A 19,085-nucleotide genomic window follows, 5' to 3' on the forward strand; every position below is an offset into this window, starting at 1 on the left:
TGTGCTCAGAGGTAGGCAGAGGGCAGAGACAAGGGGTGACTTGCAAGGGGGGAATACCTGCACTTATTCTCTAAGGAAAAAAGCCCTAGTCATATTTATTGTGTACAGCGGGGCAACAAAAAAAAAAAAGCTGGGCCTCAGAACTCTGCCTATGCCCCACCTGTGTTTGTTCCTCTCCGCCTGCATATATTGATGTCTCCACTAAATTTCCAATGTAAGGGTACAGCACAATTTTTACTGTCTGCTTTTCCTTTCTGGTCAAAATTGTTTTGTTTCATTTTATGAATATATAGAGCCAATTTAGGTTATTATCTACAATTTACAAACCACACTAATGTACTGTAAGTGGTACATAAAATAATTCTTTACAGAGGTTCCCTGAGACCTGAAAATAATTTCAAAGCTTCCTCTATGGTAAAAAGTCTACACAGATAAAATGGTTTCTGGCAACATATTGCTTTTAATCAGACAGACCTTGTCTTACAGGTTTTCAATGAGATAAGAATCATCAAAACACAACCAGGAGCACAGAGTCTCACTGTGAAATGAGAAAATATGATGACCAGCACACATACAAAATAAAAAAAAAAAAAAACACAGAAACAAGAGTTTAAAAAAATGAACACACACTGATAATGTTATTTACATTACATTGGTCTCATTATTATGTATAGCTAAAAATTACAACTGGACTACAAACTAACAGCTAAATAAAAATTTACATTGCATATATGTGAAATGTTTAACAGCAAAAGGATTTGTAAGTCTGTTCAGCCAGTCTTGTGATCTGGTCACCTCTGCAGGATAATACATCCAGGTCTTGGACTTCCTTTAGACTGCAGTGCTGTTAATCAGTAGAGCCTGGTTCTGAATGCCAGATTGTGGATGGACAATAAAAGAACAGGTGTACAGTGAAAAAATTACTCTCCTGTAAGCATGTTCCCTGGCAGAACTTTGTAAAACAGCAATAAAGCCCTGATTGGCTGAGACTGCTGACCTTCGCTCCACAAGATTTCTTCGGGCCATAGGATTACATGATACTGATTACATACATAAAATACAAGTCCTATAAACGAATACAAAACTGGAATATATGGTTGTTTTATATATCTTTAAAAAGGCTACGATTTCCAATAAAAATGTACAGCTCTTAGACATCATTCTAACGGCATTTCTTCAGCAAGTGCATTGTGATATTTTTTACTGCCAACGTTGTCTCTATACATGTTGGTCGAATGAGGCCTTGTGGAAGAACAAATCCATAATATCCAGTGTCTCGAAGTTCAAATGCAAAAGAATATGGTATACCATTATTATAAACCCAATCAATGGAACTGCCAGAACTCAAATCTGAAACACAAAAAATGTGTATATTTGTGAATTATCAAATGTAAATCTTGGAAGGAAAAGTGCTTGAAATGTTTTTTTTATTAGTAATGTTGCTACATGTTTAGGTACTGGTCATATGATCTCCGCTACAGGGTTTTAATTGAGACAATCTACTTTGGTGGAACTTCACCCTAAAGGTGGAAGTTCCACTTGTTTGCATCCTCACCCCCCTCCACTGCCACATTTGGTACTTTTTGGGGGGGAGCGGGTTCTTGGTTTTGACAAGTACCAGCTCCCACCTCCGGTCAGATGTGCCACAGCGATCTGAATGGGAAATTCGGCCCCCCTCCTTCCCCCGTAGTCTTCTGGGACACATCACAGATTCCAGAAGACTACGGGACCATTCACAAGGCGCAGTTCGGCTCGCTCATGCACAGTAGGAAACAGGCTGCTAAGCCGCAAGGCTTCACTGACTTTTTCTCCTACTTGAGATGCTGATTGAAGAATCAGCTCGGGTGAGGACATTGCTGGATCTCTGGACATATAAGGCCCCGTACACACGTCCGAGGAACTCGACGGGCAAAACACATCGTTTTGCCCGTCGAGTTCCTTGTAAAGCCGCCAAGGATCTCGGCGAGCCAAAATTTCCCATTGAACAACGAGGAAATAGAGAACATGTTCTCTATTTCCTCGCCGAGATCCTCGTCGGCTTCCTTGGCCGAAAGTGTACACACGGCCGGGTTTCTCGGCAGAATTCAGCTCCTACCGAGTTTCTGGCTGAATTCTGCCGAGAAACTTGGTCGTGTGTACGGGGCCTAAGTGTCCTTAAAGGGGTTGTAAAGGAATTTTTTTTCCCCCTAAATAGCTTCCTTTACCTTAGTGTAGTCCTCCTTCACTTACCTCATCCTTCAATTTTGCTTTTAAATGTCCTTATTTCTTCTGAGAAATCCTCACTTCCTGTTCTTCTGTCTGTAACTCACCACCGTAATGCGAGGCTTTCTTTCTGGTGAGGAGAAAGCCTCTTGAGGGGGCGAGCAGGAGTGTCAGGACACCCACTAACACACAGCTCCTTTCTCTATCTGCAAAGTAGAGAGTGTCCTGACTTGCCTGCTCACCCCCTCCCCCCTCAAGAGTTTTTTTCCACACCAGGAAGAAAGCCTGGCATTACGGTGGTGAGTTAAAATTAAAGTATTTGTAGCTGCTGATTTACATTTTTTGGGGGGGTAAAGCTGAAGCTCCTCTTTAACTCTGCCCAGTTTCTAGTTTTTACCAAGATCATTTGACCATATGACCCAGGCTTGGCAGCTGGTCTACTTTAAAAATAAAGTAACAATTAAATACTTGTAGATTACTAAACAGTGCATTGGTTATATTTGACCAAAAGTTTGGGACTTCTGACCATCACACCTACATTACACGGGTAAAGCCCACACATGTTACAGTCTGACTTTCCCACACTTGCCTAGCAAATTTTCTCTTAGAATATACCCTGCACTTGGAATTTGCAATGCAGTGTACATCCCAGCTCATTCTCAACATGTACGGTAAATACATCAGCAGTACCCACCCAATAGCCAAAGAAATTATGGCAGGACCCAGAGAAAGCAGCGAGAAAGATGGGCTATTTTATTCAGAAGCCAACTAAGACCTAGATCTTTTCGTCCAACATCAGTACCTGAGCATGCAAATGCACTTTTTGCTTAATAAACACCAATTCCCACAGACACACTCTAAAATCTTGCACAAAGCTGTTACAGAGGGGTGGAGGCTGCTATAGCTGCAAAGAGGTGAGGGCATCTCCTTATTAATGCCCATGGTTTGGGAGTGGCATAGCCAACAAGTTCATGCAGTATTTTTCTCTTTCACGTTCAAAGGATTTATTAAATGGCATTTTAAATTGATGTAGTGGCACCGTTATGTACCCATTAAAGTGATACTAAAGGATAATTTCTTAAAGAAAATGTCTGGTGATGATCTATATCTGGATTCAGGGTTTCTCCTTGAGACACCGATGCGTGTGTGCTCCCGGCCTTGCCTATTGCTGAATGGATATACATCCATTCAAACAGACAGCTCAAACCATGCATGTTAAGTACTGCCCTGGGTTTGGTTCTAACAGGCTTCGAAGGATTCCAGATGCCGAGCCCAAACTCTATTGAAATCGATAGGAGCCAAAAATAGCTATTTTCTGGGCTAATAGACAAGGCAAGGAGGTTTAAACAATAGCACGGTGGGGTTGTGGGGAGGGTGTAGGGGTGGACAATATCCTTGGGAACATGTTGACGGGGAAATTGTATATTTTATATTTCCTTATTATTGTTGGCTCATGTTAGTGGTCTCACAAATATCTAAAAAGGAATTCTAAATCTGGTTAAAGCGGAGTTCCGGCCACAATTTCACTTTTCAAAGAGGGGGTTCACCCTATAAATTATTATTTTTTTTTCTAGCATTAAATTAAGCATAGTAGCGCGAGCTACAGTATGCCTTTATTTTATTTTTTTGCCCCGTACTCACTGTTTAATCCTATAGTGAAGATTCCGACTCCCCGCGGGGAATGGGCGTTCCTATCCAGAGGGAAGATGATTGACGGCCAGCTCTGGCGCATCACGCTTCTCCGGAAATAGCCGAAATAGGACTTGGCTCTTCACGGCGCCTGCGCATAGTCTGTGCGCAGGCGCCGTATAGCGCCGTGAAGAGCCGAGACCTACTCCGGCTATCTTCGGGGAGCGTGACGTGCCATAGCCGGCCGTCAATCATTTTCCCTCTGGATAGGAACGCCCATTCCTCGCGGGGAGTCGGAATCTTCACTATAGGATTAAACAGTGAGTACGGGGCAAAAAATAAAAATAAAGGCATACTGTAGCTCACGCTACTATGCTGAATTTAATGCTATAATGTTACTGAGGGTGAACCACCGCTTTAAATATAAATACCCCTGTAATACACAAGCTTAATGTATTCTAGTAAAGTTAGTCTGTAAACTAAGGTCCGTTTTGTTAGGTTGTTACAGCATTTAGACACTTTATAAAATAGAAATTGACTGGGGCCATCTTAAGTGTGGGCATCATGAAGACAGACTGTATGACTTCCTGGATTTCAGCCTTGCAGATCTCGCACATGCTCAGTGCTGCACAAGCAGTGTCAGATCAGGTTTCAGCACCTGTGCTGTCCAAGACACATGATTCTTTGAGACTGGGGAGTGCACAGACTCCTGGAAAGTTACACCCACTACATTCCCAGGAGTCTGTGCAGTGTAGGTTAGGAAGCATTAAGCACCTAGGTGCAGGAAGTGGGAAGATTAACTATTCTGCCTAGCAACAACACTTTGAAGGCATCTAAAAAAAAAAATATTTTTCGTAAAGGACTAATGACATTTTTTTAAAACTACTGATTTAATGTTATATTTATGGGTGGAACTCCACTTTAAGGGGACAAAGTCTGCTTGCTCATACCAAAGGAATGTGTGATTGTTAACTGTCAGTGAGGTCATTCTGCTCCAGAGGGGGATGGGTTGGACATACCTCTATATAAACACCCACACAGCTTGTCTTCAGAGCTTGCAATCATGCATGCGTCTGTGATCACCTGTGCCATGCCGTATAATGGGGGGACCCATGGTGGAAACAGCATCTTTAGTTTAGTATTCTTATCATATTTTATCTTTATCTGTATCTGTCATTACTTTTAATGTTATACTTCTAAGTATTTTTGTGATCTCTCTTTGCACATATGGAATACAAACCTACAAGACTTAAACTATCACGTGTCTGTGATACAACACATGTACAATTCAAACATTTGTTTTTTAAATCGCATGCGGCTGGGAGTTTTAAATTGCTGGCAAATTGCACCCCCCTGGCAAAGCCATTTGTTTCTTGCCCAATGACTGTGGGGGTCTGTATACGGGGGGCTTATTGGAATCTGGAAGCTCCTTTTAATAAGGGGGCCTCCAGATGCCACTCCCCCTACTTATTCACAAAATAAAAATATGTCACCTATAGCTGAAACCCCCCGCCAATCGTTTGACAAGTCTTTTAAAAAAATAAATAAAAAATTACCCAAAAAAGGTTCCTAGGTGTAAATCCATTGTCAATCACGATGCCCAGCCCTGAGCTTTCAATAGCTGTATAAAGGAAGGAGTGGGGATATCATTGCCCAAATACTGCCATAATGTTCCATTTCCTGCCCATTAGCCTACGTGACCAGGGGCTGGGAACAAGTGAATAGACCAAGTGATGTCAGTTTCCATTTAGAGAAGGCCATGGTTTATTAACAGTCAATACTCACATAAAGTAGATGATGCTGGACCATGTCTATACCGTACACCATACGCCGAGTTTATAGCCTGGACAGCTTTTTGTGCAGCTGATTCCTGTTTTAAATAGACAGAATTATTGACAAGACAAACCCCACATATGCACATGTGCATTCACAACAATTACATGCAATGTAGTACTGGTTACTTTTCCCTAATATTAAACAGGTGACATAAACGTAACATGGGCACTATGGAAAATTATGTATTCTAGGCTTGGGTTGATAAGAAGAAGAAAGAACTAATAAACCTAAAATTATTATTGGTGGCAGCCACCCTGCTTCTTTTATGACAGCTTTCCTTTAGGCCTCGTACACACGACCGAACATGTCCACCGAAACTGGTCGGCGGACCAGTTTCCGCGGACATGTTCGGTCGTGTGTAGGGCCTAGCGGACATTTTTCCGGCCTAGCTGACAGGTTTCCAGCGGACAAAAGTTTCTTAGCATGCTAAGAAACTTGTCCGCTGAAACCATGTCCGTCGGACATGTCCGATGGTTACTACGACTCATCGGACATGTCCGCTGGTTATGACGTATAACCAGCGGCCTGAAATCCCGCGCATGCGTCGAATTGATTCGACACTTGCGTGGAAGCATTCAACTTCCGTGTTAGAGAACGTCCGTGTCTTCTACCTCACCGCATTCTCTGTCCGTGGAGATTTTGGTCTGATGGTGTGTACACACATCAGACCAAAAGCTCCCAGCAGACATGTCCGATGAAAACGGTCCGCGGACCGTTTTCATCGCACATGTCTGCTCGTGTTTACAGGGCCTGAAAGTCCAACTCCAGCAATAAGACAAAATCTACCCTTACAGTGGAACCACCCCGCATTGCAAGGGTTAACTGAAAGTTATGTCAGGTATGGAATAAGAAGTAAATACCCTCAGCAGTGCAGCTGGCTCCCCGCAGGCTCCCCTCTATGGCATATACTTGCTCCTTTCACGTACGAAGCAGGTTCAATAATCCTGCAATGTTTGTCGATCGCAGTCATCATTAAAGGAGTTGTAAAGGTAAAAGTTTTTTTACCTTAATGCATCCTATGCATTAAGGTAAAAAAACATCTGACAGCACCGTCCCCCCCCGAGCCCCCGTTTTACTTACCTCACCGTTCGAAAGTCCCGGGCACGTGCTTGTCATCCTGCTCGGTTCCCAGCCTGGCCGTTGATTGGCTAGGCTGGGCGGATTGATAGCAGCGCAGCCATTGGCTGGGGCTGCTGTCAATCACAGCGGATGACGCGGCGCACCGGGGGGCGGGGTGATACAGTCGGCGGCTATGGCCGCTGCTGTATCACGGGAGCGCGCTCGCAAAAGCTTTCCACCATGCGAGGGAGCTCGCATGAACGTGGAAAGCTTTTGCGAGGAGGAGCCGAGACAGCCGCCGAGGGACCCCAGAAGACACGGATCCGGGTCACTCTGTGCAAAACGATCTGCACAGTGGAGGTAAGTAGAACATGTATGTTATTTAAAAAAAAAAAAAAAAATTGTACCTTTAGTGTTCCTTTAACTTCTTCTTCGGAAAATTCTAGCTCCTGGTCTGTCATGCTGACAGAAAAGAATTCAACATTTTGCTATGCACATGCATGGTACAATTTTGCAGATTAGAACTTAAAGTGGAAGTAAACCCTCCTATCGTTTTCAGCCAAGGAAGCGGCCATCTTGACCTCTGTTTAAACTGCAACTGCCATGATGCTGTACATGTGACCTGTTATAAAACCAGCCATTGGATGGTTTGGCAGTTTGGTTGAGAGCACAAACAAATGTGACAGCTAGCATTTCCGGCATGCCGGGAATGTTAACTGTTTTTGTAACCATCAAATTGAAGGGTTTACTTCCACTTTAAGTCTGATTTCACATGTGGTCAATTTGTTCCAAGGCAGTGAATTAATCAGGACCATTGCCAGTTAACCAGCTTTTTTAAAACAATTTCAGCAATGACTACCTTTACATTTCTCTCTGTAAAAATGTTCTTTTTTTAAAGGTGCTCTTCAGCTATATTGATTTCTCAATAAAAACTATTTGTAGGTAAAAAGGTGAGGAGGAGTTGTCTGGAGTATTCTGAGGGCCCTGATCAAATCCCAACAGATGGGTTGGCAGGGGGCAGACCCCCTCAAATACTAAGGGTCAGCCCAGCTGAGGCAGTGGAGTTTGGGTGGAAGCTGGAGATGGAGTGTAATGCTGGCCAATACACTACACGAAAAATCGGCCGAAAATCGGTAGTTCAGACAGTTCGTTCGTTTTTCGAACAGTTAATGGGCACAAAATCGATAATCGTTGGGACGTTTTTGAGCCGAAAAAAACAAAGGACAAGTTTGGAAATTTTCTTCCGAACGAACGATAAATCGGAAGGTTAATGTGTTTCCTGTCCGAACTTTCTGCACTAGGTATATGTAAAAAAAAAAAAACACATTTTTTTTTTATGTCCACTGAACGATTTATCGGTCATTACATGATGGCGCTGTCGTTTGCGCTCACGGCCGAACGTTCGTTTTTCGAAAGTTCGTTTGGATGATTTTTCGTAGGGTGTATGGACATCATTACACTGTTGGTGGCCCTTGAGGGTAGCCCTCTAGTTTGGGGAGTGGGGGTGACCTCGGTCCTGTGCTCGGATGTGGAAGGAACCCTTTTCACGACACACAGAGGTGTCCTGACTGGAGGCACGGATAAGGACAGCAGGAGAACAACCAGAGAACACTGCCGGCAAATCTCCCAGGATGAAGACAGCCAGGTGGGCTGGTGAGTGTTACATTTGGATAGAACTGAGAGGCATGCCTGAGAGGACTGGGGGCTGGAGGATGGGGCAGCCAGGTGTGCTGACAGTGCCTTAAGAGGTGGTGCTAAGATCAGTAGCCTCAGGAGCACAGCTGGCACTACCACCTTGCTACACAAACAAGGGGTCCGCGGTCCCTGCCTGTAATGGGCTTCGCTACCCACAGTATCTGACTGAGCCTTTTTGTCAGATCATCCAACAGTGCCAGCTGGTCTTGGGAGTTTTAGTGCTGCAATCATGAAGTTGTGCAGGAGGCAGAGGAGAAGTATATATGTGGACTGTAAATAGTTGTGTCCCTGAAGATTCCTTTTTGCTGAAAAGTTAACACTCCATAACACCCCAACTCCTATCCAAGTTTTTTCCCCTCAATAAAACATAAAACAAAGCACTGGAGGTTTGTAACTCAGAAAATACTAAAGCCATTGTCTCAGCATGCAGCTAGAAAACTAACATTTTCAGAAGGAAGTCAACAAGGACAGTAACTGTACTGCACTCAGTGCAGGTTTCCTTTTAGCCAAGCAGTGAGTGTAGAAAGGTGCTGCAAGCAATAATATTCTGGCAATTATCTTCTGGCTTTTAGTAACCAATGAATGCAAAATAAGCAGACAGAGCACCAGATGTCTATGATGATGTGCTGGCATAATTGTACTGGGATTTTGAAGAGGCACGATCCTATTTTTTTTTTTTTTCAAATATGAATTTTTTATTAAACATACACCAAGGGAAGGAGTCCTGTCATTACATCCAACATGACATCAATGCTCAGATTACAGACACTCCATGAATTACATCTCCAGAACCTGGTCCGCACTATACATCTTAGCAGGAACATAATAAAAACATCTCAGAGGGTGTGCTAACCCGTTACCTAGAGTTTCCCTCACGGAGTGGGCATCTATGGGCACAGGACCCCTCCCCTTATTTTCCAATTTTCCTTAAGAAACCTCACTACCAGCAGTAGGAGTCAGGGAAATGAAAAAAGACTAACAACGAGTAAAAAGGGTAGTTATCACACAAAAAGGGGGGGGATAGAGAAAAGAGACAAGAAGGGGGGGGGTGGGTGACAGAGCGGGTGGTCGTACCCGCTCCAGCTCGGGGCAGACAACCGCCACCCAGGCTCCTATCGTAGAAGGGCAGTCCCTTCATCAGAAAAGATAAAGACATTCCATATGTTCCAGGTCTCCGAGTACGTCTCCCGTTTATGTTGCGCGGTGAGGACCAAGTCCTCCATCGCCTTTATTTCCTCCACCTTTCTCAGCCAGCACGCAATGGTCGGGGGGGCCTGTTTCCAAAAGAGGGGTATACACGCCTTAGCGGCATTCAACAAGTGTCGCAGGAGTGACTTCTTGTATGATTTGGTGGACATCGTGGAGAGGTGGAGCAGAAAGAACGCCGCATTGTGTGGTATCACGATCCTATTTTTTATATTTTGTTACCTACGGTATACCAAAACCTAAAAATAAAAAGTCATAAAGTATGAGCTTGCCTCCCTCTTGTTTCAGCAGTGTCATTTTGTGCTGTTTAATTTATTCGATTTGCATTTTACCTAGTAATTCTGCCAGTTCCCAGAATTCCTCTCCTAGGGTGGCAAAGCTCCTTCAGCATCTCCCTAAACAGGCAGTATTGTCACCCTAGGTAGGATGTACACCATCTGTGGAAACCATTTTGACGTGCCAACATATAGCACGCTAGCACAGGGCTGGACTGGGACAAAATTTTGGCCCTGGACTTCATCCAGACTGGCCCACTTTGACACTGAAGCCAGCCCACTGAGCCATTGGCCCACCGGGAAACTCCCTGTAGTCCCAATGGCCAGTCCATCCCTGCGCTAGCACAAACTGTGTGTAAGACCTCCACAGCACAAGGCATCATGGGATGTCCATGCCAAGGAGCACTGTGATGTAGGCACTGTGGCTTCCACAAATATTTGCAAATGTGTGCAACAAAAACTTCTGTTTTTAATGTGAACTGTTAGACAGGGTACATTTTTTTTTTTTTTTTTTTTTTTTTTTAGGCTGGATGGGAAGTGTGCCTAGAATTTTTTGTCTGTTATGTGCATTGCCCTTTCATATGCACCTCACTGCAAAGGCAAGTTATAACTTGGGGTGGTTGCTGTAATTAAAGCAAAAGGTAGTTCAACAAAATACTGACACAAGGGGGTGATCACTTTTCCAACTCAGTGATACTGTTTTTTTTTTTTTTTTTTCTGACATGGTATTATATCTTATACTTGGATGTTATAAGCTGCACTTAGTAAATACAGCTGGATAAAACAAAAACTGTGCTGGTCTTCATTTCAGGCTGCAAATCAACACAATTTTATTATTTTAAAGGGAGGTGATTATTTTTTATACCCTATACTCTACAATGCCATATTGATCCAGTTTACATTCTTGTTTATGGGCTCAATATTATTAGAGATCAAGCTAACATCTGTGAAGCAGACCCCACCCAATTAGATAAGTATATTTAAAATACTTCATCAACAAATAATATCAGTTACAACATCAGCCATTTTAAGTGGTTGTATATAGACAGAAGGTGTTTTTTTATCTTAATGCATTTTATGCATTACAATAAAAATCCTTCTGTGTGCAGCAGCCTCCCTAATTCTTACCTGAGCCCCATCTCTCTCTATCAATGGCCACCTGGGACTCTCCTCCTGATTGGCTGAGACACAGCAGCAGCGCTACTGGCTCCTACTGTTGTCAAAGTCAGTTAGCCAATCAGAAGAGAGAGGGGGCTGGGCCAAACCCTGTCTAAATGGACACAGGGAGGTGTGACTTGGCTTGGGTTCCCCCATAGCAAGCTGCTTTATAAAAAGGGTTGACTACACCACACATCCCTAGACTCAGCACCCAAGCGTAGGAATATTGTTTCATGATTTTTAGATTTGCATGAATCCTAGTTTATCCTATTAAAGGGTCACTAAAGGAAAACATTTTTTTTTGCTGAAATTACTGTTTACAGGGTATAGAGACATAAAAGTTAACTGATTCCTTTTAAAAGTGATTAAAAATAGATTAAATTCTATCATATAATGTGCCTCTAGTTTCACTTTCGGTTTTAAACTGGTTTCATGTTTATGTGAAGTAAAGAGACCCACAGAACAAAAACAAACAAATCCAGGGCAGTGTTTTGTTTTTAAAATGAATCTGATTGGTTCTGAGGAGTTTTAGACACACAGCTTAGACCACCGCGAGAAGCTCCCATGAGTTTTTTCATAAGGAGCCAGACAAGCAGGAAGTGTGGAGATCACAGCAGAATTACAGCTACTTCAAAGCAAAAACTAACAATGAGGACATGAAACCAGTACTGCAGTAAGGTAAAGGAAGCTATTTAGCTAAAAAAAAAAATTCCTTTAGTGATCATTTAAGCAATTTCATTACATACAGTCTGATAATCCAAACCATGGGCTTGTTGTCACAGTAACTTACCACACACTTGAAATTTGGGATGGCATCATACTGGTAGGAATAAGGATAGAGTACCATTTGGGCATAGGCATGAAATGTCATGTAGATTTTGATAAATTTTCTCCTTTTATGAATAAATTGAGCGACTGCTTTAACTTCTGGTTCGGACTCTGCATATGGTCCACAGTAAGTGTTGTCACATGGATTCAGAGATGCCCCTTCCTCTATGATATCAAAGAAGAAACGCTCTATTTACTGCAATGCATATATGAATAAGTATAACAGACTTCTGAATAAGGACAAAATACAATCATTTTGCTACACAAAATCCGCGTACACACGACCATTTTTCATGTCATGGAAAAAACAAAGTTTTTCTCAACGTGATTCTTGTCAAGCCTGCCTTGCATACACACGATCGTGAAAAAAAATGCTCGAGCAAAGCGCGGTGACGTACAACACGTACGACAGCACTATAAAGGGGAAGTTCCATGCAGATGGTGCCACACTTTGGGCTGTTTTTGCTGATTTCGTGTTACCGCGTGTTAGTAAAAGTTTGGTGAGAGACGATTAGTGCTTTTCAGTCTTCGTGCTTTTCAGTCTGTTATAGCATGACGAATGTGATATCTCCATTACAAATGCTAGTTTTACCAGAACGAGTGCTCCCGTCTCATAACTTGCTTCTGAGCATGCACGTTTTTTTTCCCCTCGTTAAAGCGTACACACGACCGTTTTTCACGACGTGAAAAACGACGACGTGAAAAACGACGTGAAAAAGTACGAGAAAAAATAGAGCAGATTGTAAAGTTTTAAAGGTCATTTTTCACGTTGAGAAAAATGCTCTGGAGCCTACACACGATCGATTTTTAATGACCAATTTAAAAAATTGCATTTTTCTCGTCATGAAAACGGTCGTGGCATGAGGGGAATGGCCAGGATCTTTGGGCTAAATATGGGAGAAGATGCAGTGTTTTTTGTTTTGTGATCCATTTATTGGGCCACTCAGTGTGTGCTCTATGCAGAACACACAAGGGATCGCGTCACTGATCTCTGCTTCATCACAGCTCACCATTTTAGTCCCCTCTTTAAAACAGGCCAAGTGGTGAAGGCACCCCAGATGATGATCTACTTGTGGGGATAAAAACAGCACCACTAAACGTTATACGTGACTGTTCATGAGTTACCGCTTACAAGATATTGATGGGAATTCCTTTTGTGACCTTTACAACACAGTAGTTTCTTTACCCTTCTCCACGGGGAGTGATAAAATACCACCAAAAGAAAGCTCTATTTGTGGGAAAAAAAGGACGACAATTTTGTTTGGATACAAGGTCGCACGACCATGCAATTGTCAGTTAAAGCGACGCAGTGCCATATAGCAGAAAAAATGGCCTGGACATTGAGCAGACAAATCTTCCAGGGCTGAAGTGGTTAAGATGTTGGCAACTAGAACTTTAATTTGGATATTATTATTATTATTATACAGAATTTATATAGCGCCAACAGTTTTTGCAGCACTTTACAACATGAAGTCAGGGAAAGAAATGATTGTAGAACCACCAAATGCATTGATTAATTCAGCCATAACATTTTGATTTTCCTATTCTGCAGCTGTTTTAATTTTCAAATATTAATAATAACATTTTTAAAAATAATAATAACAAAATGTTATAACTTTCACTCTTACCACAAAATCTGATTTTCCAATTTCTGTTTGCATCAACTCCATAGCAATTGAATCTCATTTTTGATCTTGTCTTTCTCCAGAAACGATCCTAGCAAAATATAAAAATAAATTGCGGTAAAATATTTAGTGATCAGCAGAGCCAAGCCAGAGCAAGCCATTTGGGTACCACTTGAGTGAGGAAACACGGTGCTCTGCGCCACAGAGCTTGGCGGGAGCAGCACCCCAATTAGGAAAGTCAGTAGCAAAAGGCCCACATTACCACTCTACCTTCTCCTACTCATTCCTTACTTTCCATATCCCCTTCTTCCTCCACAGAAGTCTACTGCTTCATCCACCACAACACCTGCAGCCTCCAGTGACAGGTAGGGAAGTCTCATAAAGGGTATCAGAAGCTTGGGATACGTCATGTTAGGCAGGAAATAGGGTCACATAGCTATGCTGAGGAGGATCAAGTGAAAACTCAAACCCCTGAAAAATTCTCCCAAACTTACACTCCGTTCTTATTCATAATTGCTGGAGTTGAGAGAAAAATTTCCCCAAATCACCCAAACCCCAGAATCCTAATGCCAACTTCGCAAAATGACGTTCTTTTCAGCTGTTCCCATTCCAGGTCTCAAAATCAGCCACCTTATGCAAGTGTATGGCCTATGCTATATCCCAATGGCAGGTACCCCAGCCCCATTATTTTGTGCAGAAGGCCATGTCTACCCTCCAGCAGAATGTGGAATGTAATTTGTCTGTGTCACTGGACCATGCTTTCAACAGCAATATACACGACCACAGACACATGGTCCATGAGCATGAACAGGGATGCTCCATGGCTTCTTGGCACACTGAGTCAATCTTCTGGTGGATGGAACGGATGCAGGACAGGGCTACGTGGTGCTGTTTTTACTTTCAATAGATTTTTATTGTATATTGAGTGTAATATTCACTTACAGATAGTATACACACGTTAGGTAAAACATCATACCTGTGGGATCATTCCCTGTCAAGTCTATAAAACAAATCGAGCAAAAAGAGGTAACCATATAATCCGATAAGGATGTAACACCCCTGAGAACTGCAACAGACTAATAAACAATTCAAGAGGAATGAGCGGGGGCATCCACTGATGTGAGGCTATGTTCCCGAGAAGGCCTGGCCCGGACCCCAGAGCTACAGGGGTCCCCTCACCCTCAGCACCCCAGAAGGGATCACACTGTGCTAAAGGCAAAGCCCCCCCCCCCCCCCAACCCCCAGGCCCCGACCATGGACACTCCCCGTGGAGAAGGGTAAAGAAACTACTGTGTTGTAAAGGTCACAAAAGGAATTCCCATCAATATCTTGTAAGCGGTAACTCATGAACAGTCACGTATAACGTTTAGTGGTGCTGTTTTTATCCCCACAAGTAGATCATCATCTGGGGTGCCTTCACCACTTGGCCTGTTTTAAAGAGGGGACTAAAATGGTGAGCTGTGATGAAGCAGAGATCAGTGACGCGATCCCTTGTGTGTTCTGCATAGAGCACACACTGAGTGGCCCAATAAATGGATCACAAAACAAAAAACACTGCATCTTCTCCCATATTTAGCCCAAAGATCCTGGCCATTCCCCTCATGCCACCACTATTTTTAATGCTTTTTTTCTGCTAAGCATTGTTTAAGAATTTACATCTGTTATTCTGAGATTCTGAGCATGCGTAGATTTATCTCCGATGGAATTCCACACAGACGATTGGAATTTCCTATCGGTTTTTTTTCCATCGTAAAAATTTAAAACATGTTCTATTTTTTTACACCGATGGAAAAAAGTCCGATGGGGCCCATACATGATCGTTTTTTCCGATGAAAAAAGTCCATCAGACTTTTTTCATTGGAAAAAACGATTGTGTGTACACGGCATAAGGCTGTCCCTGCATTGGTCATGCAAACACAGGCAGGAAAGAAAAAGCTGTAACTAAAAAACATACAATGGTTCATTCCAGTAGACCAGTCGGCCCTCCAGCTGTGGTGAAACTACAAATCCCATCATGCCTCTGCCTCTAATGCCCCGTACACGCGATCGAAAATTCCGACAGCATAGTCAGATGTGAGCTTTTGAACGGAAATTCCGACTGTCGGAATTTCCGCCAACAAAAGATTGAGAGCCGGTTCTCAAATTTTCTGACGGAAAAAATTTCTACCAGAAAATACGATCATCTGTAGCAATTCCGACACGCAAAATTCTGACGCATGCTCGGAAACAATTTGACGCATGTTCGGAAGCATTGAACTCTTGGCTCGTCGTAGCGCGTTCTTGACGGTCGAAAGTTCAGAGAACTTTTGTGTGACCGTGTGTATGCAAGCCAAGATTGAGTGGAATTCCGTCGGAAAAAACATCCAAGGTTCACTTGTAGTGCAAAGAGTTTTTAATGATTGGATTTTCATCTACTTTAAATGTATGTGGCACTGTGATACCACAGCATACTGTATATTTATCACACATTGCAAACATGATCCACAGTATTCATACAAGCATCTCATGAACGAAGAGAAAATCCATGGTAATACATTTTAGCAGAATTGACCTCATTTATAGAGTTAATGAAGCTTGCAGCAGTAATTCCCGTGGGCTGGTATCTGGCATGGTGACAATGTCAGTTAAAAGTAATGAGTGATAATTGGTGGCAATACATACAGGATAAATAAATTACAAATAAAAAGGGGATTCAAAGCTAAAAATACATATTTTCATTGTTGGCATGGGGGAATTCTTTTTATCACACTGGCATAACAGTCCAATTATGGGCACTGTCAGATTTCTCATGTAATTAAGATGATAAAGCACATGATACACGCATCTTCACAAGTGTAAGGCAAGACTCATCAGTGTTTGGTATTGTGGCAGCTGTAACCTAAAGGAGGGGGAACAGTCAAATCTGTGTTTGACAGTGTGGATGAGATCATACCACCACCTCTCCTGTCTCCCACTGGCTTATCTGGGGGCATTACCAGATTAATTTTTATGCTTGACAAAGCCTTCAATGACCCTCCTTATAACCCGGGGTCTTCAAGGCACCCCCCACCCACAGGTACCTATGTGGTAGCTCCCAATGTGCATTGCCACCCAAGGTGTCACAGATGCTGCATGGTGATGCCATTCAATCTCTGGGCCAGGACCTTTAAAGGGTTGCTCACCCGGCCAAGAGGGCCCAGAGTCAGGAACTCCGCGTTGCCAGGTAGGCCATAGTGGTGGGGCCCGCGATGTGCACACACCCTGCGAAAAACCAAGAACAACGGCCTCCGCCACAGAAATACTCCCTCCCAGCATGCACAGCGAGGCTCAACACCTCTCTGGTGCCACCTGCCGCCCAGGGATGGTACCACATCCCTAGATCGCAGTCTGACCCACAGAACAATCCAGACTTGGCGACAGCCAAATTTAACACAATTAGGAATGAGAGCAAACTATCTCTCTCATTCCCCCACTAACTTTAACGTAACGCCTTTACTGAAAGTAAGGGGGCGCTACATTTTTATGGATTTTTTTTTCACTAGTAATGGCGGTGATCAGCAATTTTTAGTGGGACTGCGATATTGAGTCGGACAGATCGGACACCTAGCTGACCAGTGACCAGTGACAATAGTACAGTGATTAGTGCTATGAAAAAAATGCAGTTACTGTACTAATGACACTGGCAGGGAAGGGGTTAAAATCAGAGGTGATTAAAGGTTAAGTGTGTTCCCGATGAGTGCTTTCTAACTGTGTGGGATGTGCTTTCACTAAAGGAAAACACAAGATCTCCATTTTCCTCTCTGGCAGAACAGCGATCTGCCTTGTTTACATAGGCAGACCACCGTTCTGCCTCTCCTCAGAATGATCACGCGTGGCCGGTGGACATCATGTCCATAAAGCCCTAAAGGGGAGCAAACCTTTCTTCACTGTATCCAGGGCCGTCTTTAATATGGTTTGGGCCCTGGGCAAACATTTTTTTTGGGCCCCCCTCCAGCTTATTTTGGGCCTGGCTGGTTCACATGTATGTTTTGGCGGTCCTCATTTGTGCAGGTACAGCAGCCCATTGATTTGAATGGGCTGCCATGCCTTTGTTTCCTGCAGAAAAAAGGTGCATTCAGCATTTTAAAAATACAGTTGCCTTGAAATCCATTCTGCTTTTGCACCATGCTACTTACCTGCAGTTCCTGCACACACAAACGCACTGGGTTTTTAAAAGCGTGACCTAAACGTCTAAAAATGCAGCAAGTTTGACAGTGCGGGAACTGCAGATAAGTCACAGCAGACAGCATAATGGACAGACAGTGCTGTATTTCAGTGCTTGATGGGCATAGGCGTGCCGTGTGTGCAGCCTATTACATGAGGCATGCGCTTTTCTTTGCAGGAAACGCAGGCATGGCGGCCCATTCAAATAAATGGGCTGCTGTGCCTGCGCAAATGTGGGCCGCCAAAACACATACATGTGAACCAGCCAGGCTCAAAATAAGCCCATCAAGCAGTTAAATACAGACAGTAATGCCATGTGCTCTGAGGCCTTACTCAGCCTGGACTGCAGGTCTGGTCTGTGATTTAAAGAGTTCCTCTATTTTACACATGGCATGGCATGGGATCCCATGGTGCTAAAGAAGAATGGACAGACGGTGCTGTGACCCCCATGCCATGCCATGTGTAAAATAGAGGAACTTTTTAAAACACTGACCAGACCTGCAGTGAATCATCAAATATTATAAAAGACTTTGGGCACACTCTACAGAAAACTTCTATTTACAATATAGATTAGCAAACAGTGACATACCTTGAGGAGCAGGACATGAAGAAGTCAGCCTCGGGAAGAGCAAATTGGGGATGTTATAAAATCACATTCTAATTCACTTTTATATACAAGCAGCACCCAGTGGCAGGAAGGGAGAAGTGCACGTCTAAAGGGAAGCCAGGGGTGCTGTACATTTTAAAACACTGGGAAGGGAAGCAGTACTGTCACTGGCTGCGTGCCGCTGATGATTTTCAGCCTGATTTGTGGGCAGCACAGGGGCTTAACGGGCGGCAGGGATCAGGAATTATGGGGCCACTTACACAGCTTCAGGCATGGGCCCCCTGGAGCAGAGAACCGGGGGGGGGGGGTGCTGCTGCCTGAAATTGAGAAGCAGGGGGGGCTGCCGTGAATTTAGAAGCGGGGGGCCTTTACAAAAAATAAATAAAGAAAAATATATATAAAAAAAGGGGTGTAGCCATCCGGGGCCTTGGGGACCTCTGGGCCCTTTAATAATAAAAAAAAAGAAATAAAAAATATATATAAAAAAATTATATATATATTTTTTAAAAAGGGGGTTGCCATCTGGGGCCCTGGGGACCTCTGGGCCCTTTAATAATTTTTTTTTTTTAAATAAATTACAAAAAAAGGGGGTTGCCATCCGGGACCTCTGGGCCCTTTAATAAAAAATATATATAAAAAATAAACATTTATAAAAAAAGGGGGGGTTGCCATCCAAGGCCCTGGGGACCTCTGGGCCCTTTAATAATAATAAAAAAATATATAAACAAAAAGTAAAAAAATAAACATTTATAAAAATAATTAAAAAAGGGTGTTTGCCACATG

General features: G+C 43.1%; 1 protein-coding gene across 1 annotated transcript in view; it reads right to left on the bottom strand.

The window, feature by feature from the left end:
* Positions 1–436: 436 nt before the first annotated feature.
* The window catches only part of CPA6 (carboxypeptidase A6), a 151,105-nt gene continuing 132,456 nt past the window's right edge, over positions 437–19,085 (bottom strand). The window contains exons 8-11 of the mRNA XM_040354368.1: positions 13,517–13,604; positions 11,851–12,053; positions 5,617–5,701; positions 437–1,350 (exon numbers count right to left, since the gene is read on the bottom strand). Of these exons, the coding sequence (XP_040210302.1) occupies positions 1,163–1,350; positions 5,617–5,701; positions 11,851–12,053; positions 13,517–13,604 (564 nt within the window). The 3' untranslated portion in view covers positions 437–1,162. The remainder of the gene's footprint in view (positions 1,351–5,616; positions 5,702–11,850; positions 12,054–13,516; positions 13,605–19,085) is intronic.

The sequence above is a fragment of the Rana temporaria genome, chromosome 5 (genome assembly GCF_905171775.1).
Source record: "Rana temporaria chromosome 5, aRanTem1.1, whole genome shotgun sequence".
In the NCBI taxonomy this organism is placed as follows: domain Eukaryota; kingdom Metazoa; phylum Chordata; class Amphibia; order Anura; family Ranidae; genus Rana; species Rana temporaria.